At 36.3% G+C, this 27,726-nt stretch overlaps 1 protein-coding gene across 1 annotated transcript in view; it reads left to right on the top strand.

Annotated features, from left to right (window-relative positions):
* ZRANB3 (zinc finger RANBP2-type containing 3) overlaps window positions 1–27,726 on the top strand; it is a 296,350-nt gene that overhangs the window by 232,372 nt on the left and 36,252 nt on the right. Inside the window, exons 9-12 of the mRNA XM_080799794.1 lie at window positions 4,102–4,221; window positions 6,426–6,545; window positions 9,976–10,155; window positions 11,121–11,273. Of these exons, the coding sequence (XP_080655920.1) occupies window positions 4,102–4,221; window positions 6,426–6,545; window positions 9,976–10,155; window positions 11,121–11,273 (573 nt within the window). The remainder of the gene's footprint in view (window positions 1–4,101; window positions 4,222–6,425; window positions 6,546–9,975; window positions 10,156–11,120; window positions 11,274–27,726) is intronic.

Below are 27,726 nucleotides of genomic sequence, written 5' to 3'. Positions count from 1 at the left end.
TCAGCCCTTTTTCTGTAGTGACAGTTTTAATTAGAATAAAATCAGAACAATCCCTTGTATAGTACATTTTAAAATGTACTCCTTTGCAGTCCCATATTAAGAACCTAAAAAAAAATACTAGAGCTTATTTGTTACATAGACATTTTGGTTCTCTTTCTCGTAGGAAGCAAGGTCTCAGTGATGGTTAAGTTACCAGGCTAGTCCCATGAGACTGTTTAGCCCATTATATAATTGAACTTCGTAATGTTAATATTAATCGTGAGCCTTTCTAAATCAGTGATTAGAAAGAGTGGGAAACAGGAGGCTTGGGCTTTGACATCAGCAGCTTTCTGTTGTAATGAGGGAGGGGTGATAGCAGTGGAGGGCACTCTGGCAGAAATAGTTTGCTCTTCAGGCAGGGAATGCATGAGAGACTGGGAGTACAGTGGTTGTATAATTTTAAGTCTGCAATGGGTGGCAAATGGATGTACCTTAAAAATACTCCAACTTGACATGTGTTTTTTGAAAGACTTATCACAGTAAATACAGCACTTTAGTCAAACAAGCAGTTTATTAAAGTGGTTGAGTTCCCATAGCAACGTATCTGGAATTTATAGCTCCTTATTTTGAGAGGACTTCATTTCACTCTCTGAGGCACTGAAATCCAAGGCTAAAGTTCTTAATGGCCTCCAGTCTCATTGGATGATGAATTTCTATTGTTTTCAAAATTTATACGTATAAAATATAACTTGCAAAATCAGTTCTGTGACTTCATGGTGATGTGTATTAATTTTAAATAGGTATTTTTCCATTTTGAAATGCCCCTCTTTAAATTTTTTTTATTACCAAAGCTACATATGATCATAGTTGAATGAGGAAAACAGCTATTTCAAAAAAATAAGTCTTCTAAAGTTATTCCCCAGAGGCAACCATTTTCTGTTCTTTTAGCTGTTTTGTTTTGTTTTTTTTTTTCAGTATTTACTTCAAATCCCTCAGCAACATGTTTATATTGCTTCTTGGTTTGTATTACTGCCTCCTTTGTAATTTTAGCTGTCATTAAATATTTGAGTCTCCACATACTTGAAAATGGCTTTATTCTACTTTTATAATTGATTTTTAATTTGGCTGGGTATAAATTCTTAGAAATAATTTTCTCTCAGAATTACTAGTACTGATGTTGAGAAATCCAATGCACTTCAAAGCTTTTATTCTATTTTAATTCTTTTCCTCCACTCCCTGGAAACTTATAGAATTATTTCTTTGTCCCCAGTGTTCTAAAATTTCATGATGATGGACCTTGCACTAGGTCCATTTTCATCCATTGTGAAGGATCCTCAGAGGACCTATTCCATTTTCCATTTTGGAAACGTATCCCCTTAAGTTCTGTAAAACTTTTATTATTTCTCTCATTATTTTCTTGCCTCTATTTTCTCTGTCGTTTCTATAAATTTTATTATTTATGCATTGCCTACTTGTCTTGATCCTCTAACTGTCTTATGATTTACTCTATTATATTTCATCTACTTCCTGGAAGATTTTTTTCAACCTCACAACCAGTGAATTTTTAATTTCTACTATTATACTTTTAATTTCCAAGAGTACTTCCCTTCCTTTCTCCCTTAATCATTCCTTTTTTGGAGCATCCTGTCGTTTTATAAATGTAATATCTTCTAGTTACGCTGACTAGAAACTCGGTACATGGATATGGCTTAGAGACTATGGCCTTCAGTAAAGGGCAATCTGGCTGGATGTCTTAAGAAGGAACCCCTCTATCAGAATTTTTAGTCTTTTCTCCGTGGCTTGTCTAATTCTCTAGAAAACAATCGTTTTATATGATTCTGCTCTCCTGTGTAGAAGGCATAAGCTTCTTTATCTTTTGGGGGACATGGGAGAATAAGAAGGTTGAGGGAGAAGGCAGATGCCAGCATTTATTATGTTATTTTTATTTAATCCCTATGATACTTTAGAATAGTCTACCATCAATGTGGGATTCCTTTATCCAGATACCTTCTCTTTTACCCTCTCCAGAAAATAAATCTCTACCTTCTGCCAGAGTAGGTTGGAGAAGTACTCTGTCATCTGGAGTGGATACAGAGAGAATATAGACCAGTGTTGCACATAATCAACTACTTAAATATTCTTTGACCAATCTTCCTGTTGTAGCCACACCCCCAACTTCTCACTTCCCCCGGAACAGTTTCCTAAGCCTTTTTTTAATTACCATATTCTAACCCACATGCTTCTCAACTTTCCATATTGCTACCTTAGGAGGTGTCAGGTTGGCTAATAATTACCAAACGAATTTTTAGTTTCCAGAGTTTTCTTTCTGTTTCTTTTTTAATATTTATTTATTTGAGAGAGAGAGGACACACATGCACGAGTTGAGGGGGTGGGATAGTGAAAAAGAATCCTAAGCAGATTCTTCTCTGAGAATAGAGCCCTATGTGAATCTCGATCTCACGATCTGAAATCAAGAGTCACTGCTTAACTGACTAAGCTACCCAGCCACCCCTAATTTCCAAAGTTAACCCTTTCCGATTCTATCTGTACACCTTGCTATACAGCATTGAGGGGGAGTCTAGGTCAAATGTGTTCAGCCTGCTTTCTTTTCCTTAAATTTCTAAATAATTAATTTTTAACAGTTAAGAGACTATATTCATGTTTTAGATTTAATTGATTCTCTAAATTTAATTCCTATTTAATTCATGTCATATTCTCATTCTTAATAGGTAACTTGTCCTCAAGTTAACTAAGAAAAGTCTTTTTAATCTGAGCTTTCTTGGTTTTCTCCTTTCTACCTCATAGTTTCTTCATTTGTCCCCCTGTGCTCTCAGACCTCCTTCTGTTCTCTTCATCCTATCACTCCAACCTCTTCTAGAACCTTCTGTCCTGGAGACAAGCTAAATCCCTTTATTTTCCATTTCTCTTTGCCTGTGTACACTTTAAATGGCCTGTTCTTAAACCTATCACAGTTTCTTAGTTAAGAAAATGAATGAATCAACTTTCCTTAAGCATTAAGCTCCAGTCCCAGCTTTCTTATTTTTTAGTTTTTAGTTAGGTAACTCTATTCCACTTAGTCTTTTATATGAGCTTTTTTGAAAATTACTTTCTGACCAAAACCACCAACCCCTTTTTGGCCACATCCTTATTGACTATTTTCCATCAAAACTTTTTCTTCTCTTTCTTGTCTTGTTCTTGTTTTACTTCTCAGAATTGTTGGTTGTTTTTTTCCCCTCTCATGTCCTTTTTCCCTTTTTCCCTTAGATGTGGGCCTCTCTTTCCCTAGGTTACCTAGAGGACAAAGCAGTTGAAAGTTCACAGAAATTTTTGATTTTTGAAAAGTTTTTTTTGCTTTGTTAAAATAAAGTGATGTGCTTTTTTTATTTTTATTTTTTAATTTATTTTTTCTCACCATAGCACATACCTTCCCCAATGTCTATCACCCAGCCACCCCTCTAGTTCCATTCACGTCATTGCAAATGGCAAGATTTCGTTTTTGATGGCTGCATAATATTCCATCATATATATATATATATATATATATATGTATATGTATATATATATATATACACACACACACACACCACATCTTCTTTATCCATTCATCTGTTGATGGACATCTAGGTTCTTTCCATACTTTGGCTATTGTGGACATTGCTGCTATAAATATTCGGGTGCACGTGCCCCTTTGGAAGTGATGTGATTTTTTTAGAATTATTTTTGTTAACATATAATGCATTCTTTGCCCCAGGGGTACAGGTCTGTGAATCATCAGGCTTACACATTTCACAGCACTCACCATATCACATACCTTCCCCAATGTCCATAACCCAACCATCCTCTCCCTACCCCCCCCCCCAGCAACCCTGAGTTTATTTTGTGAGATTAAGAGTCTCTGATAGTTTGTCTCCCTCCTGATCCCATTTTTTTCATTTTTTCCTTCCCTATCCCCAAACCCCCCGCCCTGCCTCTCAAATTCCTCATATCAGAGAGATTATATGATAATTGTCTTTCTCTGATTGACTTATTTCGCTCAGCATAATACCCTCTAGTTCCAAGTGATGTGGTTTTTTTAAATAAAGATTTATATACCATTAATAAGGTTTAACTTTTAATATTTAGGCAGGTGCTGTAAAGGACTATATTAAAATGATGCTTCAGAATGATTCACTGAAGTTTCTGGTTTTTGCTCATCATTTAAGCATGCTCCAAGCTTGCACAGAAGCAGTCATAGAAAACAAGGTATGTTATCATTTTTCTATAAAATACTTTTTAAGATGCAGATTTTAAATATACTAAACATTAATTGTAGTCTTGTAATTTGAGGGTTCTTTTGGCCTTCTTTAAATGATGATATTTTCATTATGATTAGATTTTTTTCTTGCTAATTATACTAATATCATATTATTATTATGTTGATGGTAAACTATTAAACTTTTCCTTTTATTCCAGGATTATAATTTTCCACTGAACTAATTATCTGGATTGATTAAAAATTTCCTGACTTGATAAGATATATTGTGAATTCCATTATTGTTACCAGATATACCGTTTGAGACTGGTATAGACAGTTAAAAATTAAAATTTTTAATTTACCTGCAAGTCAGCCTTAAAATATAGGTGATATCAAGGGGAAACAGAATGAATTCAGCCAATTTTAGTCCAGCTGCAGTCACACCTTTTAAATTTCCAGGCAACATACTCTGTAGAGTATGATTTAGAATAAGATTTAGTACAGGTGAGTTTGAAACAGATGGGCCAGGTACCCTCTCCAGTAAGTTCCCCAAACCTGCTGGCCTTGTTGCATTTTCTTAGGTTCACCTAATTCCCCAGCAGTCTTTTCTATCAGTGACAGCATCTGCCATGTTTTCTTTCAGAGTTTAAATCTGGTATCTCTCTTTATGTGCTGAGGGCTGTTAGAGATGCTCAGAAACAGCCAAAAGAAATTTCCTGACAAATCTTGTGAACTTAATATACATGTAGCAGCAGAACCACTTGCCTATGTAGGTAGAGTTTTTAAGTGGAAGAATTAAGCCATGTTTTTTTAAAACTTTGTATACATTTTTGAACATTTTCCAGTATGTTTATTAATATTACCAAAGTAATCCTAGTGTTTCCTTCATAGGAGGATTGATGACAATATAATAAAATGCTATCTGTGAAAAGGTGCTCTCACACTGATTATAATATCATATCTTTAAAATGCCTTTTGAGGGAAGAGTTAATTAGCCTTAGAAATATTTTTTTAATGATTAGGCAATAAAATTAAATTCCTAATATTTTCTATTCTGATTCCATTTAGCTTAAAACTAAAACCACTAGGATCTATTCTAAGTATAGCAGTATATTCTCCCCACTTCTCCTTTACTGATATGGTTAGAATCCCATTTAGTATCACTATCCGTTAAAAACAGTAGGTAGTCATGGGCTGGAGGTGAATCTAGCCCAAAGTCTCCCTAGCCTGACTATGTGTGTTTTCTTTAGAAAGACTGTTGGAAGATTTTATAATCTCCCTTATGGGATTTTAATGGATCACTGGTCAATGTATATCTGTTTGTGAAGACATAGAAAGTTAATATGGGGCATTCTATTTAATGATTAACTATTTCCTTACGAAAGTGAGTATTTGTGTGTCTCAACTATATAAGGTTATGTTTTCCATAGAAGTGTATATGTAAATGAGACTATTTGAAATTCACGACTTAATACTGAATTTTAGAAAGTTGAGTAATGCGTGCTTTTTAGCTACTTTAACACACACTGATTGCTCCCTTTTCCTAACCCAAATCATTCCTAGAAGACAGCACTGTTGAGTTTAGCACTTACTGTTTCCCTACTTTTTAAAAATGTGTGTGTGTCTTGGTTCCCCAATTCAATGGAGGTGACTGTATCACATATTTCTGTTAAGGTTAGGAATGCAAAAAAAAAAAAAAAGAGTTCAAATGGTATACTAAAAAATATATTTTCCCAGTTAATATTAGGATATTTCAGAAGTAAATGCACTGTTCTTCATGATTCTGTAATAATATGGGTAAAAACCTCTTTTTCCCTCTCCCCTGTCTGGCTTTATTTTTACTTTGGAATCAGTGAACCTGTAACTTTCAAATTAATTTGATCCATCATTTAAAGTTTGCATATGAATTCATACAGAATTTTACTAAAGGCGTTAGCTTAATTCAGTGATGATTTATGGAGCTCCCATTATATACAAGGCATTGCACTTGGCATTGATGGTATGAGGATGAATTAGACATTGATCCTACTGTCAAGTAGGTGCAAAGATTTAAAAATATGGAATTGTTATAAGAAGCTATTAAGAAACTTGATTAAAATTCTTCTTATTTCTATTTTATTATTTGAGCATAAAAATACAGTATAAAACATATTAAATGAGATGGGTGCATAGGGTTTTGTGCTAATTTTGCCATTTCCCTTGTTGATACTAGGCTCGGTACATTAGGATAGATGGAAGTGTTCCATCTTCAGAAAGAATACATCTAGTTAATCAGTTTCAAAAGGATCCTGATACTCGTGTGGCTATCCTAAGCATTCAGGCTGCTGGCCAGGTAAGAAATTCCAGGAGATTATGCTAAGTAGAATAAGTCAAGCAGAGAAAAGTCAATTATCATATGGTTTCACTTATTTGTGCAACATAAAGAATAGCATGGAGGACATTAGGAGAAGGAAGGGAAAAATGAAGCGGGGGGGCATTGGAGGAGGAGATGAACCATAAGAGACTATGGATGCCAAGAAACAAACTGAGGGTTTTAGAGGGGAGGGGGCGCTGAGGGATAGGGGTTAGCCCAGTGATGGGTATTAAGGAGGGCATGTATTGCATGGAGTACTGGGTGTTATACACAAACAATGAACCATGGAACACAACATCAAAAACTAATGATGTACTTACTGTATGGTGATTAACAAAACATAATAAAAAATAATATAATAAAAAAAAGAGGTCAGTGTCATGAAAAAAAAATGTCCATGACATTATTGAATCCCTAAACCAGTTGCAAAATAGTACATACACTGTGACCTCATTCCTATATTTTAAAATTCGAGAGAACATAAATGTATGTATTTGTTAAAATTCACAAGATGCTGAATTTAAAATTGGTGCTTTCTGTTTTATGGAAATTATACCTCAATAAAGCTTATCAAAAGAAAAAAGAAATTCCAGGCATAAATTTGATAATGTCATTAAGATAATAAAAAGGTCACTAACCATAACTATAACTTTATATCAAGATAAAGGTGTAATAAATATTCTGCTTTGAAGAAATAGAAAGTATAATAGAAGGAGACCTCAACACCTCTGACTCCAATCTTCTTAAATTTTCAAGGAAAGAATTTCCTACAGGAGTATAGTTAACTTAATCCTAATACTTTTCCATTACCTTTTTTCTTTTTTCCTAACTTTGAATTTGCATAGAATTTTCCTTTCTTTTTCAACATTTCCTTTGGAATTTGGTGTCTCTTCTGGTTCCATACAAATTTTAGGATCGTTTGTTCCAGCACTATGAAAAGTGCCATTGATATTTTGATCGGGATGGTGTTGAAAGTATAGATTGTTCTGGGCAGCTTTCATTTCTTATAGCACTTATCTTACTTGATTGGTTTCACCAGAGTCTGTGAGGCAAGGTGACCTGAGGGAAAAGAACTCTTCTGTCTGAGGACTTTTTATGGAGCACCTCTGGTTTGGGAGGTGCAAATTGGGTTTGGGTGCAAGTATATGAAGTATATGAAAACCCAAATTAAGAATGACTCAAATACACAAAGTTTAATTCTCTCATGCAGACAGTCCAAGGTTAGCATGGTAGTTCCACAAAGTCCTTTCTGCTTTACCAGCTTTCTCCAGCTTTCTGCTTTACCACTCCTAGCAGATATCTCTTATTTAAGAGAGCTGCTCTAGTTCCTCCATCATATCTGTGATCCAGGCCACTGACTGGAGAAAGGCATGCATCATTGCTTCATTTCATTCACCTGCAGTTAGCCCCTTGGTTACAGCTAACTTCAAGGGAAGCTGGGGAAAGTAGCCTTTATTTCGTCTAGTCACACTGAAAATCAGGTGTTACATTACAAAGAAATAAGAACGAAATAGCTATTATGGAAGATAGTGACAGTCTCTGCAACACTATGTAAGGGGGATCCTTCTGGACTTTTTTTCCTGCTAACATTCTACAATATTTTGATATAAATTCCCAAGCCAGGATATTTAACATAGGGAAAAGTGACTGAACATATTTTCTGTGCATCCAGCCTGATATATAGTAGATCTGTCGACTCTGGAATCTGAACCAGGGCCAAAGATCTACTTTTAGCCGGTAATTGATGTCTATAAAATTGTATATAGAGAGAAGCTCCATGAAGATTTGGAAGTTCTAGAACTCACCAGGAGTTCTTACCAAAAGGAGGGTTGTCTCAGCACTTCCCTCATGTTGGATTGAATCTCTAGGAGTCTAAGTTTTATATCTGTTAGAATATTCCAGCCAAAAAGAATGTCATCAAAAAGAGCTTAAAATTAGAAATGGAATACTCACAGCATGGGAGAAGAAAAGTAGAAGGAAGCCAGGCAGGAGGATCTGGGGGTGGCTTGATAAAAGACCTTCTGAAATTAAGATTGTTTAGGGCACCCATATTTTATTCAAGACTGTATTCCTGAGGACCTGGTATAATTCAAAACTCATATACTTGAGCACTAGTATGTTCATAGGAATAAAGGAAACTAGAAAGGGCTTTGTTCTTGGGGCATGTGAATCTTCATTGTAGTTTAGTAGTATGTTAGAGGGGTTTGGGTTTTGCCAGCGTATTTCCCCTTTATTCTTGTATGGTTATATGATACCTCTAACACACTTAAAGGTGTTCATCCCTCTTTAAATACTACTTGTTATTTTCCAGCATCATCTCTAATGTTTTGTGGTGTTTCCTGTCCTAAATATCAGCACAGTTTAGCTTGATGGTTGTTGGCTTTCCATGTTTTTATCACTTCTAACTTCTGTTCCAAAGTGATGGGTCTTTAGTGAATTTTTCAGCTTGAGAACTCATGCCACCATTTCATGAATGCTAATAATAATGTTGTTATGTGATATAAAAATATTTTAAGTTAAAACAATGTAAAAATAACAGCACAGCAGTCACAAAAGTCATTCTCTGATGGAAGTTCCAGGGCATATGAACAGCAGCATGGATTAGATGATTCTTTCAAAGGATGGTAGGTATTTCTTTAAACCACATAACATCACTTACTAATGTGTGACAATAGCTTAAGTATGCTTCATGTTTCACCAGCCTTTCAACTTTAAAATCATGCATTTTTGAAAACATACTTAATTCGAGGAGATTTGCATTATTTTTCATATAGTGATTATACAAGAAGACCTAGTTAATACTTAATGTCACACTATTTCAAACTGATATAAAATGCAATTGCACAAAAAATCCAATTGTGTTATATATATTGAGGTAGAAGCCAGTAAACTTAAGGGTGTTTGAGATGTAACATGAGAAATTTCATAGGAAGAGAACAGTGTGACTGAAGACATGATTTTCCTGCTTTATAGAACAACACTATGAATTAAATGAATAGAGGAAGTCATTGCTCTCTGCCTAGTTGCTATGGATACCATGTGTTAGAAATTATATTCTCATTTATAATGTATTTTATTAGATTTTCCAGTGGTAATGTGAATCCAGTCCTCATCAGAGGATAAAGTGATTTTGTTTATATATATATCCATCAAACAACTTTTGAAATATTGAAATACCTTTTAAATGTGTTTTTTGTACTTTACCTGGACATTTGCAGTAAGCAGTCTTCATTTGCCTTTCATGAACTAAATTTTCTTAATTTGGCTTAAAACGAAAGACTGATTTATTTTTAAGTCCTTTAGCTTTCTCTTGTTCATTTAACATGTTCAGAAAGACTTTATTATATCTGGCTCTGTGTTACATTTTCAGTTTATTTGCATCTCAGTTTCTTCACTTTATTTTGCTTAGGGTTTGACATTTACTGCTGCAACTCATGTTGTATTTGCTGAGTTGTACTGGGACCCTGGACATATAAAACAAGCAGAAGACCGGGCTCACCGAATTGGACAGTGCAGTTCTGTGAATATTCACTACCTTATTGCAAATGGGACTCTAGACACCCTTATGTGGGGAATGTTGAATCGAAAGGTAAAGCTTGAATTCAAACCAGATTAATTTTTTTTCAAAAATGTTTTATTACTTTTAAAAATTAACATATAATGTATTATTAGCCCCAGGGGTACAGGTCTATGAATCGTCAGGCTTACACACTTCCAGCACTCACCATAGCACATACCCTCCCCAATGTCCAGGTTACCATTTTATTCATTATGTGGAGCCTACATAAGTTAAGAGGCTGAGCTGTAGTGTTTTCAGGCAAAGGATATTCAAGTACACTAAGATAATGATGTTAATAGGAACCAAGGTTAGAGAAGTCTTCAGTTGGTAGTACCTTACGTATCCTCTCCATTAAGGGAGAGATGTGCACTTACATGTGTTCTTACTGTCTTCCATGGCCTTCATCTACTATTTTAGAGATCAGAAGAGGATGAGCTAGCAAGGAACAATAACAGTGTCAAACCCCAAGTCCTTTTTGTAAGCTAAGAATAAACCCTTACCAGGAAGGATTGAGTTCCTGGCTAATTTTGAACAGAGGACAGCCTGTACCTGGACCCCAGAAAGGGTAGGAGGGATGTCGCTTGTTCTGTCCACTCAACTGTCTCTTCTCCTCCCCAGCCTGGAGAGGTATTCATAGAAAGGATTTGACTAATTATTAGAGGATGTTTTTCAAGCACTGAGTATATATATATTCAAAATGGCCAATTATGTGGGTTCAGTTTCAAAGTTTATAAATATTAGAATAAAGTTTTTATGAGAAAAGCAAATAGTATAACTTCTGTGGTTAGACATTTTCCTCATTAAGTATGGGAATCATCTACTTGGCAATTTGGTTGTAATTTTGAGAAATTTTATTACTGAAGTCCATGATAGGTTGAAACACTAAGTTTCTTTGGTGAATTGCTTATGGTTTAAATGCAAAATCAGGTCACTGCTTAGTAAGGGTCAGCTGTGAGAGAACTTTCGTAAAATTCATATGCTTCTTCACTTTACAGACACAAGTTACAGGGAGCACATTGAATGGTAGGAAGGAGAAACTTCAGGTTGAGGAAGGTGATAAGGAAAAATGGGACTTCCTGCAGTTTGCTGAAGCTTGGACTCCAAATGAAAGCTTTGAAGAGCTCAGGAATGAAGTTTTGTTCACTCACGTAAGATTATATGACAAATTCTTTTCTTTTTTTAAGTTTTAATGTCCTAAAACTATAACTTTATCATATTTTTTATAGCAAATTTTGATTGTGCTGTTGAAAGGAGGTTCCACATAAAGCTGGAAAACCTCCTAGAGCCACAAGATGACATTGAAAGGAGGCTGCACCAGTGGCTTGTATCTTCCAACAGTTAATGCCAATGCTCACTGTTATCCTTAGAAAAGCAGGCTCAGTAGAATCCAGGCTTCAGAAGAAAACGTAGGTGGCTATATGTACAATCAAGAGGTCAGGGGAGAATGTATAAATTTGCCAAAAGTGGAACACAAGCAGGTCACAGACTCTGTAAAGACATTTGTATTACAATGTCCAAAGTATATAAGAATTTATACAATGTAATTAGTAAAATACAAACAAGCCAACAGAAAAATAGGCTGAGAATGTGAGCATTAGAGGACACCTGAATAACCAATATGCATGGGAAGAAGCTCTGCCTCACCAAAATAAGGCAAACTATAAAGGCACATTTTCCCTTGACAATTACTAAGTAATCAGTGGTGTGGTGTTTTGAGATTATGTGGCTGTCCTGTGTCCAAAACCTTTCATCCAATGGTCTTAGCATTCACTGTGATCTTTGTCTGAGTCATTTTGAAATAGTGGTTTTTCTATTTCTATCTTTGCTTCTATATTTATTAGTTGACATTTTTCTATAAAGATGAACTTTATTTTTCCTCATTTAAAAAATATATCACTAGAACTTGGGATAACAGTAACAGAATTGGTACTATTACTGTGTTATAATTCTTTACCTTTTTTCTTTGTTTTTCTTAATATCTGGCTTATGTAAAACACCTTTCTTTCTTTTCTTTTTTCTTTTTCCTTTTTTCCCTTTTCTTTTATTTTCTTTTTATGCAAGTCCCTACATTGTTCTGAGTGCTTTCTAGCTTTTCAACAAACAATTTGAGATTGACCTTGTCTTTTCTTTGCCCCAGTCCTGGAGCTGGACATTTCTTTAGTGAGTCCTGATTCATTTAACTGGGGAATGATACTTAGCAATCAGGATTTCTTTTTTTTATTCCTCTGGATATCATCATTTCTGAGCTATTTTCAGTATTTAGAGTGATTTATAGACACATACACATTTTTGCATGGATAGGTTAATATGTACGTATGTGTATATGTGTGCATTTTTAGTTCATATGTTCACTCTAATACTCCAGTTCAAATCCAACACCACCAGGTTCTTTTTCACCTTCTCCATATATCTATGCAGACATAAGTATTTATGTTTCCTTTATCCAACAAGCAAGAACTCTCGTTCCTGATTTCTTCGTATTTGCTCAGTGGCTCTGTCCTTCCATACATGCAATATGTATATTTAATCAAATATATAAACCTAGATTGGAAAATCACATATACTTGTAATATTGATTTTATGTGGAAGGAGGAGAATGGTTCTGGGGAAGAGTAAAAAATGTAATGGCAACTTCAACAGAAATACTTTATTTTAAAAAAGAATAGGAAGTAAACCTTACAATATTAGTATTTGTAAATCTTGAATGGTGGTATGTCTCTGTATAATACCAAATACTATCAAAGTCCATATATAACTGAATAAGAAATTGTACATTAGAAAAGCTTAGTCATTCAGAATGTCTGGGGTATTTCCTAATCCTCTTGGTGCAATATGGTGTGAGAGTTAGGGGGAGTTTGAAATTTTCTTTTTAATTTGAGCATAGTTGACATACAGTGTTACATGTGTACAAAATACAGTTTTAGGTATACAAAACAGTGATTTGAAAAGTTTATGTATTATGCTATGTTCTCCACAAGTGTAGCTACTAGCTGTCCCCGGGCATTTCTATTATAGTATCATTGACTATTCTTTATGCTGTGCCTTTTATTCTTGTGACTTATTCATTCCGTATGGGGAGTTTAGTTTTAATTTTTTAAAGAACTGATCATATATTATAGAAATGAAAGTAAAGTCTGGAAAGTTTAGTTCCATAGGAAGAAATAATGTTTTTTATGTGAAATCTTACTAAATTTTTTTCTGTATCTTATTTAGGGCTAGTACTTTTTTTTTTAAGGATACTAGAATGTGTTCTGTCAAATATTGCTTAAAAAAAAAAGAGGGATTACTTCTAAGACTTTTTTCTTTTGTTTAAAAACTACTCTCCTTTTGGTAGTGTTTCTCTGTTTTGGTCTATTAAAAAATGAATAGGTATTTAAAATCCTAGATATTTACAAATACATAAATAAAATCATAATTTGTAGCTGTTCTCTAAAACTTCCAAACTATTGAATTATGTTTAAGGGTTCATTTTTAAGATAGTATTAAGAATTTGAACTATATGGGGCGCCTGGGTGGTTCAGTGGGTTAAAGCCTCTGCCTTCGGCTCAGGTCATGATCCCGGGGTCCTGGGATCGAGCCCTGCATCGGGCTCTCTGCTCAGCGGGGAGCCTGCTTCTCCCTGCCTCTCTGCCTGCTTGTGATCTTTGTCTGTCGAATAAATAAACAAAATCTTTAAAAAAAAAAAAAAAGAATTTGAACTATATCTTCCCACAGATACACGTTTATTGTTTTCTTAAGTGTATCTGAAGAAAAACATATTTCTGTGTACAAAGTTGTTTGTTTTTTTTTTAATTACCCAATTACCTTTACCAAATCTTTCTTTCATGAGTCAGGTGTTTTTCTTTCACACTTTAGTATTACCTTGCACAGATTTTTCAATGCATGTCATTTTTTTAACAGCAAATATATTTTTTTAAAGATTTTATTTATTTATTTGACAGACAGAGATCACAAGTAGGCAGAGAGGCAGGCAGAGAGAGAGAGGAGGAAGCAGGCACCCCGCTGAGCAGAGACCCGATGTGGGGCTCAATCCCAGGACTCCAAGATCATGACCTGAGTCGAAGGCAGAGGCTTAAACCACTGAGCCACCCAGGCGCCCCTAACAGCAAATATTTTTAAAAATTTTTTACTGTGGTAAAATTGGTATATAACATTGTTGCAGGTGTACAACATAATAGTTCAATTTTTGTGTACACTACAAAATGATTTCCACAGTAAGTCTCATTACCCATAGTCACCATACAATTAACCTCCCTTACCCATTTCAGCCATGCCCCAACTCCCTTCCCCTCTATAACCACCAGTGTGTTCTCTGTATCTATGAACTTGGTTTAGTTTAGTTTGATTTGGTTTTTTAGACTCCACACATAAGTGAAATCGTATGGTATTTGTCTTTCTTTATCCAAATTATTTCACTTAGCATAATACGTCAAGGTCCATTCATGTTGCAAACGGCAAGAGTTCCTTTTTTATAGCTGAATAGTAGTCAGTGAATATATATAGACAATACATTTTCCTTATACATTCATTCATCAGTGACTACTTGGGTTGCTTCCGTATCTTGGCTATTGTAAATAATGTTGCAATGAATATAGGGTTGCATGTATCTTCTCAAATTACTGTTTTTGTTTCTTTGGTTAAATGCCCAAAAGTGGAATATTTGAATCATATGGTAGTTCTATTTTTAGTGTTTTTAGTACTCAACATACTGTTTTCCATAGTGGCTCCACCAATTTACATTCCCATCAACATACACATTGTTCCCTTTTTCCACATCCTCACCAACACTTACTGTTTCTTATCTTTTTGATAATAGCCATTCTAACTGGTGTGAGATGATATCTCATTGTGATTTTGATTTGTATTTCCCTGATAATTAGTGATACTGAACATCTTGTTATGTGCCTATTGGCCATCTATATGTCTTCTTTTTTTCTTTTAATTCATCTGTATGTCTTCTTTGGAAAAATATCTCTAAATTTTCTGCCCATTTTTAAATTATATTGTTTGTTTTTCTGTTATTGATTGAGTTCTTTATATATTTTTTCTATTAACCCTTATCAGATATATGATTTACAGATATATTCTCCTATTTAGTAGGTTGCCTTTTCATTTTTTTTTTAAAGATTATATTTTATTTATTTGACAGAAACACAGCTAGAGAGGGAACACAAGCAGGGAGAGTGGGAGAGGGAATGGCAGGCTCCTCACTGAGCAGGGAGCCCAAGGTGGGTCTCGATCCCGGGACCCTGGGATCATGACCTGAGTGGAAGGCAGATACTTAATGACTGAGCCACCCAGATGCCCCTGTCTTTTCATATTGTCTATGGTTTCCTTCACTGTGTAAAAGCTTTTCGGTTTGATGTAGTCCCACTTACTTATTTTTGCTTTTGTTGCCTTTGCTTCACGGTCAGATCCAAAAATTTAACTCCATGACCAATGTCAAGGAGCTTACTGCTTATATTTTCTTATACTTTTATGGTTTCAGGTCTTATATTCAAGTCTTAATCAATTTTGAGTTAATATTTATGTATAGTATAAGTCAGTAATCTAGTTTCATTCTTTCATATGTGACTGTACAGTTTTCCTAACACCATTTATTGAAGATACTGTTCTCTCCCCATAGTATGGACTTAGCTTCTTTGTCATAAATTAGTTGATTGTAGATATGTGGGTTTTTATCTGTGCTCTCTATTCCATTGATCTATGTGTCTCTTTTTATGCCAATACCATGACTGTCTTGATTACTATAACTTTATACTATAGTTGAAATTAGGGTGCCTGTTATCTCCACCCTATTACCTCCACCTTTGTTCTTCTATCTCAAGATTGCTTTAGTTATTTGAGGTCTTTTGTGGTTCCACACAAATTTTAGGATTATTTGTTCTGGTTCTGTGAAAAATGCCAGTGGGATTTGATATGGATGTATTAAACATCTAGATTGCATTTTTATGAGCACAGAATATATTCCAATTTATTTGTGTCTTCTTCAGTTTCTTTCATTGGTATCTTATTAGTTTTCAGTGTACAGGCCTTTTCCTGTCTATGGATAAATTAATTCATAGGTATTTTATTCTTTTGATGCAATTGTAAATGGGATTTCTTTTCTTATTTTCTCTGATAGTTCATTAGTAATGGACAGAAATGCAATGTTTATGTATATTAATTTCATATTCTCCTACTTTACTGATTTCACTTATTAGTTCTAACCATTTTTGACAGTCTAGGGTTTTACATGTATAGAATCATGTCATCTACAAATAGTGATAATTTTACTTCTTCCTTTGTGATTTAAATGACTTATTACTTTTTTTTGTCTGATGGCTGCTGCTGGAAGTTATAATTCTATGTTGACTAAAAGTGGTGAGAGTGGGCATTCTTGTCTTGTTCCTACTCTGAAGAGGAAGAACTTTTTCAGCTTTTCCCCATTGAGTATGATGCTGGTTGTGGGTTTGTCATATATGGCCTTTATTATATTGAGGTATTTTCCCTTTGTTGAGAGATTTTATCATAAATGAATATTAGATTTTGTTAATGTAGTATAATTATTAATTTGTGGATATTGAACCATTCCTGCATCCCTGGAATAATTCCTACTTGATCATCATGTATCTTCCTTTTTATGTATATTGAATTCTATTTGCTAATATCTTAATGAGGATTTTTGCATCTATGTTCTTTGGGGATATTAGCCTGTTATTTTCTTTTTCTGTGGTGTACTTGTCTGGTTTTAGTATCAGGGTAATGCTGGCCACTTAAAATGAATTTAGGAACATTTTCTTCTCTTTAGTTTTTAGAAGAGTTTGACAAGTATGTTTTTAAATCTTCTTGAATGTTTGGTAGAACTCACCAGTGAAGCCATCTCTTCCTAGACTTTCGTTTGTTGGGAATTTTGTAATTTCTGATTCAGTCACTGCATTATTAGTCATCTGTCTTTTCTATTTCTTCATGGCTCACTCTTAGAAGATTGTATGTTTCTAGGAATTTATCTACTTCTTGTAGGTTGTACAAGTTGTTGGCCTATAATTATTCGTTATAATCTCATATGATCATTTGTATTTCTCTGGTAACAGTTGTGGCTCCTCTTCTTTCATTTTTTATTTCATTTGAGCCCTCTCTTGAGTCTAGCTAGAGGTTTGTCCATTTTTTTTAAAAGATTTTATTTATTTATTTGAGAGAGAGAGAGCACACAAGTGGCATGAGGGGCAGAGGGAGAAGCAGGCTCCCCAGTGACCAAGGAGCCCATTGCAGGACTCGATCCCAGGACCCTGGGATCATGACCTGAGCTGAAGGCAGATGCTTCACCGACTGAGCCACCCAGGCATCCCAAGATTTATCAATTTTGTATACCTTTTCACTAAAACAACTCTTGGTTTCATTGATCTTTTCTGTTGTTTTTTTAAGTCTCTATTTCATTTATTTCACTCTGATCTTTATTATTTCCTTCCTTTTAATATTATTTCCTTCCTTCCTTTGGGATTTGTTCGTTCTTTTTCTAGTTCCCTTAGATGTTCCTTTAGACTGAGATTTTTCTTGTTTCTTTTGGTAGTCCTGTATTGCTTGAATTTTCCTCTTAGCACCTCCTATCCTGCATTCTATAGATTTTGTTGTATTTATAGATATATTGACATAAAGATATGTCATATTTCTCTTATCATTGTCTCATGGTACATTTTTATTTCCTCTTTGATTTCTTCATTGGCCCTTTGTTGTTGAGTAACATCTTGTTTGATATCCACCAATTTATGATTTTTCCAGTTTCCTGTTTGTATTATATTTCTGTTTTTATACCATTTTGATTGGAAAAGATGTTTGGTATGATTTCAGTCTTCTTAAATTCATTGAAATCTATTTTGTAACCTAATGTGATCTGTCCCGGAAAATGCTTCATGTGTACTTGAGAAGAATGTATTCTACTGCCTTTGGATGGAATGTTCTGTATATATCTTTAAAGATCATTTGATCTTGGGCGCCTGAGTGGCTCAGTCAGTTAAGCATCCAAACTCTTGATTTCTGCACAGGTTATGATCTCATGGTTGCAGGATCAAGCGCCACGTGGCTCTCTGTGCTGGAGTCTGCTTGAGATTCTCTCTCTCCCTCTCCCTCTGCCCACTGCCCTCCTTGTGCTCTCTCCCATTCTCTCTGTGTCTCAAGAAAAAAATAAAAAAATAAGGACCATTTGATCTAGTGTGTCATTTAAGACCAATGTTCTCTTATTGCTCTCCTGTGCAGATAATCTATCCAGTTGTGTAAGTGTGGTATTAAAGTTTCCTACTATTATTGTATTGCTGTCAATTTCTTCCTTTAGGTTTTTAGTATTGGCTTTATATATTATGGTCCTCCCTTGTTGGGTACATAAATATTCACAAATGTTATATCATCTTATAGGATTGACCCCTTTATTATTATGTAAAATCTTTCTTTTTCTTATATGACAGTCTTTGTTTTAAAGTCTATTTTGTCTGATATCAGTGTGGCTATACCAGGATTCTTTTAGTTTCCATATCTGTGGAATATATTTTTCTAATCCTTCACTTCCAGTCATTTGTGTCCTTAGATCTTCAGTGAATCTCTTATTGGCAACATATAGATGGGCCTTGTTTTTTCAACCATTCAGGTAGTCTGTCTTTTGACTGGAGGATATCGTCCACTTATTTATAGTAATTACTATTAGGTATGCACTTATTGCCATTTTGCTAATTCTTTTCAGACTTTTATCATAGTTCCTCTCTTTTCCTTTCTTCTCTTGCTCCCTTCTCTTGGAGTTTGATGACTTTCTTTAATGTTGTGTTTAGATTCCTTTCTCATTATCTTTTGTGTACCACTATAGGTTTTCATTTTGTTATTACCATGGGTTTACATATAATGGCCAATATATATGGCAGTCTGTTTTAAGTTGATAGCAGCTTAAGTCTGAATGCATTCTAAAAAGTCTACATTTTTCGTGCACCCTCACCCCTATATTTTATGTTTTTGATATGATGTTTATGTCTTTCTTTGTTGTGTGTCCCATAACTAATTGTCATAGTTAGAGTTGCTTTTACTGTTTTTGTCTTTTAACCTTCATACTAGCTTTATATGGGGTTAATTTAGTAAGGGATTACATATATTTGCCTCTCCAGTGATATTTTTACTTCATATGTTTTGTTGTTGTTGTTGTTATTTTTGTTACTACTTAACGCCTTTTCAGCTTAAGGAAGTCCCTCTAACATTTCTTGTAAACCTGTTCAGTGGTGATTAATGCCCTTAGCTTTTGCTTTTCTGAAAAACTCTTTATTTCTCCTTCAGTTCTGACTAATAACCTATTGGGTAGAGTATTCTTGATTGGAAGTGTTGTCCTTTCTGGACTTTGAATATATTGTGCCACTCCTTTCTGGCCTGTAAATCTTCACCTGAAAAATCAGCTGATAGTCTGATGGGGGTTCCCTTGTATGTAACAAGTGTTCTCTTGATGTTTTTTTTTTAAGAGAGGGGGAGGGACAGGTGGAGAGGGAGAGCAAGAAAAGCAATTTCCACATGGGGCTCAATCTCACAACCCTGAGATTGTGACTTGAGCTGAAATCAGTAGTCAGACACTTAACCACCTGAGCCACCCAGGCCACCCCTCCTGCTGCTTTTTGAGATTTTCTCTTCATCATTGACTTTTGACATTTTAATTATAATGTGTGTATTTCTTTGAATTCATCTTACTTGGAATTCTCTGCGCTTCCTGAAAATGGATGTCTATTTCCTCTCTCATGTTAGGGACGTTTCTGGCTATAATTTCTTCAGAAAAGTTTTCTGCCCCTTTCTCTCTTCTTTTTGTGGGATTCCTGTAATGCAAACTTTCCCCTGGTGTTGTACCATGAGTCCCTTAGGCTGTCTTCACTTTTTAAAAATTCTTTTTCATTATCGCTCCTTTCTTTGATTGAGCTCCATTTTCCTGGTTTAGGTTGCTCTTCTGTTCTGCATCATCTAGTCTGCTGTTGAACCCCTTTCATGCATTTTCAGTTCAATTCTTCTTTTTTTTTTTTTTTTTCAGTTATTGTATTCATCTTTCTGTGACTTCTGTTTGATACTTTCTTCTGTTTTCTATCTCTTTGTTGAAATTCCCTCTCTGCTCATCCATTCTTCTCCCAAGTTTGGTAAACATCTTTATGACCATTATTTTGAACTTCTTATCAAGTAAATTACTTATATCCATTTCATTAAGGTTTTTTTCCTGAGGTTTTATCTTGTCCTTTCATTTGGCACATCTTCCTCTGAGTCTTGAAGGACTTTCCTTGTGTAGGTGATGAACCTTATTGTTCAGTCTTGCCCTAGTTTTTTGTTTTCTCTTGTACCTTTGTCATTGTCTAAGCAGCCTGAATTATTCTTCATGAGTCCCACTTTGGATGGTGTGCCAAGCCCTGTAAGCATTTAAATGGGAGAGACCTTAGTCAGCAGCTCATTTCAAGCTGAGCAGAAACCAGACCCTGACAGCTGATTTTTTAAAGTTTGCAAATATATTCGGTTCTGTGGGATGGTACTCATAACCCTTGGAGGTGTGCCCTGGTGGCATTTGCACACTGGGGCTCCAGACAAGTAAATAAGCTCCTTGCGGGGGGGTTACCAGCAAGTGCTAGTGAGGCCAGGGAAGAGTAGAGCTGGTGTCTCACAGCCTGCATTCCCAGAGAATTCCTCTGTTGCCTCTAGTTGTGTGGTAATTCTGTAGTCTGTCCCTCAGGCTGACACTCTAGGGCATGTAACAAAGCCTTTTTCATAGGAAGACTGGGCTTGGCTTCAGTGTGCTTTTTGAGCTATGCCCTGGTGTTAATCATCTGCCAAGAACTGTCTCTCTGATTGTTTTAGTCTCTTGGGGCCCAGCAACACAGGCCACCCTGGCCACCAAAGCCAGCTGTCATAGGGGTTTCCCCTATGTTGACTACACCTGCTGCCAGCTTCAGTAGAGCTGGGGGAATCTTGTTAGCCATAGCGGGCAACAGGAGAGCACATCGGCTGGACTAGCCCACTGGTTACAGTAGCAGAGCAGGAGTATTCAGGGCCAGGGAAAGCCCACTGGCTTCAAGAAACTGCAGGGGACCCCAGAGCAAGGGAGGCCTGCCAGCCTCTGCATGACCATGAGAGAACATTGGGGCAGGGCAAGCTCACTGGTGCTAACAAGGGTGGGGGAGTACCAAAGAGGTGCCTGCCAGCCTGGCAAGGTGGAGAGAGCACTCAAAATGACACTCACCAGTACCTCCTTCCCCAGAGAAAGTCCTACCAGCAGATGCTTGTCTCTAGCAGATGCTTAAAGAATAGCTAACGAATCTCCTTTGCATAATCTTGGCACACTTTTCAAATTTCTGCTTTTGCCCTGGGTCCCAAGATGAGTGAATCTGCAGACTTTTAATCACCTATAGCCTTTTGGGTCTCCTGGATATAAGCCCGTTGATTTTTAGAGCAAAACGTTTTGAGGTTTATCTTTACAGTGTAAATCCCAAGGGTTGGAGTGTCTGATATGGGACACAAGCCTTGCTCCCCTGGGAGAAGTGCTAACCTGCTGATATCCCTCCCTCTGGCCAAGGTAGGGTTTTTGGCAAAACCATGTCTCTGCCTCTCCTACCCATATCCTTTGTTATAGATAAGCTCTTAGTTTTCTAGTCTTTGAGAGGAAATAAATCTATACGTAGCTACATATTTGTATACTTGGGAAGAGGTAAGTTCAGGATCTTTCTACTCTACCATCTTGAACCACTCTGGCCTCACTACATGTTTCTATGCATGCATGGTTTTCTGCAAATTGGAGTTCTGTAATGTAGGGACCATTTGTTTTGATTCGGTTTTGCTTTGTTTATATTTGGTTGGATCCCGGCCAGGATGTGAAATGTGTTTTAAATGAGTTTAGGTGTGCATGCTACTTACCACTTTGTCTTTATACCCTCCAGCTTCATGCATTTTAAGAAATACTCCATTTGTTGAAAGGTCCTAAGATATTTAGTCTGATGAACATATTTTTCTTCTGAATTTTGCCAAAATTTTAGCATTTCCTATGGGACTATTTCTATTTATACTGATTTCTTTCTGATCCTTTTTTAAAGCTTCTTTTTAAAAATAAAATTTCTTACAGTTAACATTTTTTTGAATATTTCCAATTTTCTCAATTAATCTTTGCCAAATTTGCCCATTGTCATCAAAAGTTTATCTGAAAAGTTTATAACAGTTCTAATTGGATGGTTTTTAACAGTTTGTGAATATTTCTGGAGTGTTAGCATTTTGAGAGATGTTCATCTTCTACCTGTCCCAGTGCCGTGTGGCTGCAGCTGGAGGTTTGAGCTGCATATCGAAGAGGGACCTTCCATTGCAGGGAGAAACAAAGTGTGTATGGTTAGCACGTGACTCAGCCTGGCCCATCAGCCCTGGTGGATGGGAGACTGAGAGACTCAAAGAGTAGGGGACCAAGGAGCAGAGAATGAGTTTGAAGGGCAAAGAAAGGATAAACTCAGGCCCAGGAGAGAATCAGAAGGCCCCAATTCCCAAGCTCCCCAATCTTCTTAACCTGGCAAATCTATCATCTTCAAAATGCTGTGAACTCTATAAATGAGTTTTAGAAAACCAATAAATTTGGTCAGTTTGGCAAGTTGGTCTTCAGGGAACTAGGCTTCAGGTCACTTGTCTTTTAGCATATGGACTTCTGGAAAATTGATTTTCTGTGAATTGAACTAGAGCCTAATATTAATATGATTATGTGTTTGGGGGACAAAAAGTCCTGTGATTGCGAAGAAGAGGAGGGGAAGAATGAGAGCAATGTTCCTGGACAAAGTCTTTGTCTTAGTTTTGGTATCTCTTTCCATCTCTCTCACCTGGTATTCATTGCCTTTCAGAATGGCATTATCCGTATCTCCTTCCTCTCTTAATCAGAATTCTCTTTCTGTCATATAATTCAGCTAACTATTGGGATTTTTAAAAAAATGGTAGCAGGGCTGGTACCAGTATATATGGGTGTAAGTGCCCTGGTTCTTGCAGTATTCAGGATTTTGGTAATGTTTGGCCAATGTTAGCCACTTCTTCCGTCACTTCATTGTACTCCCTCACCTCAACAGGGACTTCTGTCCATGCGTGTGATCTGGCATAGCATGGGGCCTCTGGACTCTGCTTCAGTGCAACACTGGTTAATACTCCTGCTATAGCTGTTGGGAAATAGTTGACTAATACCCTGCGTGGAATTAATCCCCACAACTGAATGAGTAACAATTCTTTACCCATCCTAAATATATTTACATTTTTTAAAGAAATTATTAATCCAAATATAACTCAAATTGAAGTCCAACTCAGTGAAAACATCCCACCACCATGAGGAAAGACGGCTCTGTACAGCCCAGTTAACTGTCCCTTAAGTAACCAGTACTGTCCAAGAGTCTGTCACCAGCATCACTGCCTCAAATGCAGTCCTGTTTCTCAGGCTTCTTCCTTTTTTTCCTACCTCTCGTATACATGACATCTAAGTATTGTTTTGGTTTTGAGGTGTTTTGATTTTCCTATAGTGGCTTATGTTGAGTGATAAGGTTGGTCATTTATAGGTGAAAGGAGAGAAAGATATGGAGTTTATTATTCTATATTGTCATTTCCAAATGATTAAAGGCTGTTTCTGAATAAAATACACTGAATAGAGTAGTCTAATAGGAAGCCTTCCCCCTCTCTCTGATATTCATTTATGCTCCATCATCTGAGGGATATCCCTTTCTTGAGCAATAGCTGTGGGAATTGGGCCCTTCCCTTAACCTCTACGGAGCCCTTTCTCTCTTTCGGCCTTTAATGGATAAACAGTAACATCATTACCCAGCCATTTGAGTCCCTAGGTCACTGAATGACATCTGAGTTCCCTTTCATCTATTTTATATACACTATAAAGTATCCAAGGAGAAACTTAGTGCATCAGTGATTCATAAAGATCAGTGAGCAAAAGAAGGAACTCTAATTTAGTATGGTAACAAGTCCAACTCCTTCCTGGGGCAGGTCTTTCTGCTTGGTTTCTCTTCTTCAAGTCTCAGTAAGCCAGAGCTGCTTCCATTTTGTTACTTCAAACTTCTTTCCATTTTGGAACAGATCTCCAGATCCCAATTCAGTCTCCGATTTTGAGATCAGTGTTTTACCTTACCAGTTGTTTTCATTTTGTGGGCTCATAGTTCAATATCTCACAGTTTTACTCTCCTCATTAGACTCTAACTGGTTGCCTACCTTTCTTACCCTGCCTTAGTACTTGCATCTTTGACCTGGCTCATACCACTGCTTTTCTCTAGCATAACCATCCCATCCTCAAGTCTCCTGGTCTGCTGTCCTCAAAGACTCAAACATCCTTTACCCAAAGCAGATTTGTTTTTTTTTTTTTAATTTGTATTTTAAACACTCACACTTGCATTAAAAATGTGTAGGCTGGTTGCTGGTCTGCTGCAAAAAAATATTGTGTATAGTTGGGAAGGAAAGCTCTTTAGTACAACTATGAAATTTTAAAATGTGCCTTCAAAATTTAAAAACCAACCTTGCATTTTTTATTAAATACCAACATTGTATGAAATGTTTGTCTTGTGGACTAAGGAGGACAATAAGAAGTTATCTCATGCAAATGAAAAATAACAAAACAAAGTTGACCATAGGAGCTGTGGCATTCATAAAGTCTAAATTTTTCTTACCCCAAATCTTTTGTTTTTGAATATGTGAATATATTGCTTTCTTGATGCTAACACATCTCAAATTAGAATATTTACATATCTATATTTTAGAATTCAAACCACTCTGTAAACATTACAAGAGGGTAACCTCATTGTTATGGACAGAGACATATAAATTTCTCTGTCATGGCTTATATCACATAGTGCTATTATTAGGCATTTGTCTTTATTTGTCTTCATCACTTCACTCAGTAATAATTCACTCAGTAGTAATAATTAACATGTATTGAGTGGCTATTCCATGTAGCCACTGTGCTAAACTCTTAAAACACATAATTTTATTTAACCTTCATAGCTACCAAGAGGCAGATACTATAACCATGCCCCACTAAAGCTCAGAAAGGTTAAATGATCTGCCTAAGTTCATGCAGCCAATAAGTGGCAGAGCTGGGGTTACACTCAGGCCTTTTTTTTCCCACAGTCTGCCTTCGTGACCAGACTAAACCAGATGCATGAGAGTTAGCACAATGAAGAACCTTAGTTATTTGTGGAATGAATAGAACATTGAAATACTTCAATTTGATTTAGTTAGTGTTTATGTGATGTGTATTATGTAGAGGGCATTTAAAGATCATTCATTGGGTTCGTGGGTGGCTCAGTGGGTTAAGCCTCTGCCTTTGGCCCAGGTCATGATCTCGGGGTCCTGGGATCGATCCCCGCATCAGGCTCTCTGCTCAGCGGGGAGCCTCCTTCCCCTACCTCCCTGTGCCTGCTGCTCTGCCTACTTGTGATCTCTCTCTCTCAAATAAATAAAATCTTGAAAAATAAAGATCATTTATTATATAAACATTTATTAAGGTTATATTAAAACCACATTTAGATTCCACTTCACACCTACTAGGATGGCAAAAGTAAAAAGATGGACAACATGTATTGGCAAAGATACAGCAAAATTGAAACAATCATACATTGCTCGTAGGCATATAAAATGGTACAGCCATTTTGAAAAACAGTCTGGCGGTTCCTTACAATGTTAAACATAGAATTACCATATGATCCAGCAGATTCAGTTTCAAGGGAATTCAAAATATATGTCCACATAAAAACTTTGCATGAATGTCACGGTCCAAACATTCATCAGTTTATGAATGGATAAACCAGATGTGGTATATTCACACGACAAAATATTATTTAGCCATAAAAAGGATTGAAGTTCTGATACATGCTACAACATAGAGGAATCCTGAAATCCTTATGCTAAGTTAAAGAAGCCAGACACAAAAGGCCACATACTGTCTGGTTCCATTTATAAGAATTAGCTAAAATGGGCAAATCCATAAAGAAATAAAGTAGAATTGTGGCTGTAAGAGGCTGGGAGGAGGGAGAGATAGGGAGTGACTGCTTAATTGGTATGGGATTTCTTTTCAAAGGTGATGAAAATGTTTTATAATTAAATAGTTGTGATGGTTGCATAATTCTGAATACACTAGAAGTCACTGAATCGGACACTTTAAAAGAGTGAATTTTATGGTACATAAACAGATTATATCTCAATAAAGCAACTAATTTTAAAAGACTATGTGCTAGGTGCAAAGATAAAGAAAACAGCTAACATTCCTTTGGAACTTACTCTTTAATTGGGAGAGACGACTATAATTAAATCATTTTAATGAGATATAATGCATGTCAAAATAGAGATATGTAAACCAGGCTGTTGGATCACAGAACAGAATAAATAAACTACATGGGCTTATGGGAAAGTTTCCCTTTGGAAACATCCGAGCTGGATTATGAAGGATGAGTTCAGAAGGAGTGGGTCCTAGTTCAGCCAGCCCTCAGGAACACTAAAAGCATTTATCAAAGCACAGTGAAAAGAGCAGTTATCACTTGTTCTGAAAATGGGAATTTCACGGGAATGTATGATCATAGGGCACATAAGACGCAGTTCAAATGGAAAGAACCCCAAAACTTTGGCCCCAAGCAGATGGAGAGGAGGCCGCACGTGTAATGCCAAGAAGTTGGATTTATCCTGAAAATAATGTAGTATCATCAGAGGCTTTTAAGCAGATGAATGACATGATCAGATTTCTGTTTTCAAAAGATGATCCTAGTAGCGGTGTGGGAAATGAATCGGAGGGAGAAGGGACAGAGGTTTTTGGAGGCAGTGGTATTTGGGGAAGGGATTATGTCTGCCATCCCTCCCATCTCATTTTAAATTATGTTAAAGAGATACTCCGTCTCCACTCTGTCTCATGGCTTTCTCCCCTTCTCCCTGAGGGATGATTTTTCAGAGCCTGAGCACTTGGCTGGGCCACAGTTGAGGGCTAATGTGTTACTGAGCTCCCCAGAAGCATATCTGCCCTGCACTTGTGTCTCCCTGGCAGGCCCTGCAGTCAGTATTTGGGCTGAGAAGTAGGAAGTCCTATTATGGCCTTGGGTTTTAGCTGGTTTTTGTAATACACCTTTTACCAAAATTTTACTTGTAATATTTGACATGTACAGGTCTATTAGTAAAATCAGTTTGTTTTTATTCTTAGGGCTATTACTATATAGAAAGCTGCTTTGTCAAGGGATTCCCAGATGGAATTTGGGGCACTTAACGCCACCCTGAGCTCCTGACAGTGGTAGTGGTAATAGGAACAGAAAAGTTCCAGACCCTCAACATAGTAGGGCCTGGGAGGAATTCTGTCTAACAGTGGCCTGTGCAGGAGGAGGAGAGGGGAGATGCCATAACCAGAGGCATGTGAGAAGGTGACATTCCAGTCACATTCTTCCGAGTCACATTCTAGTCACCTGTGTATTATACAGAGCTTTCCTATACATTCTTATTGACCTTATTAGAAGAGATGGCTCTTCCCAAAGACGTTTATTTGCTTTCACTACTTTTGATGTCATCTTTATTTTTTTTTAAGATTTTACTTATTTGTCAGAAAGAGCGAGCAAGCGAACACAGGCAGGGGGAGAGGCAGGCAGA

The sequence above is a fragment of the Martes martes genome, assembly GCF_963455335.1.
Source record: "Martes martes genome assembly, chromosome: 3".
Taxonomy (NCBI): domain Eukaryota; kingdom Metazoa; phylum Chordata; class Mammalia; order Carnivora; family Mustelidae; genus Martes; species Martes martes.
The sequence above is the reverse complement of the archived record's forward strand: the minus strand, read 5'-3'. Positions and strand labels throughout refer to the sequence as shown.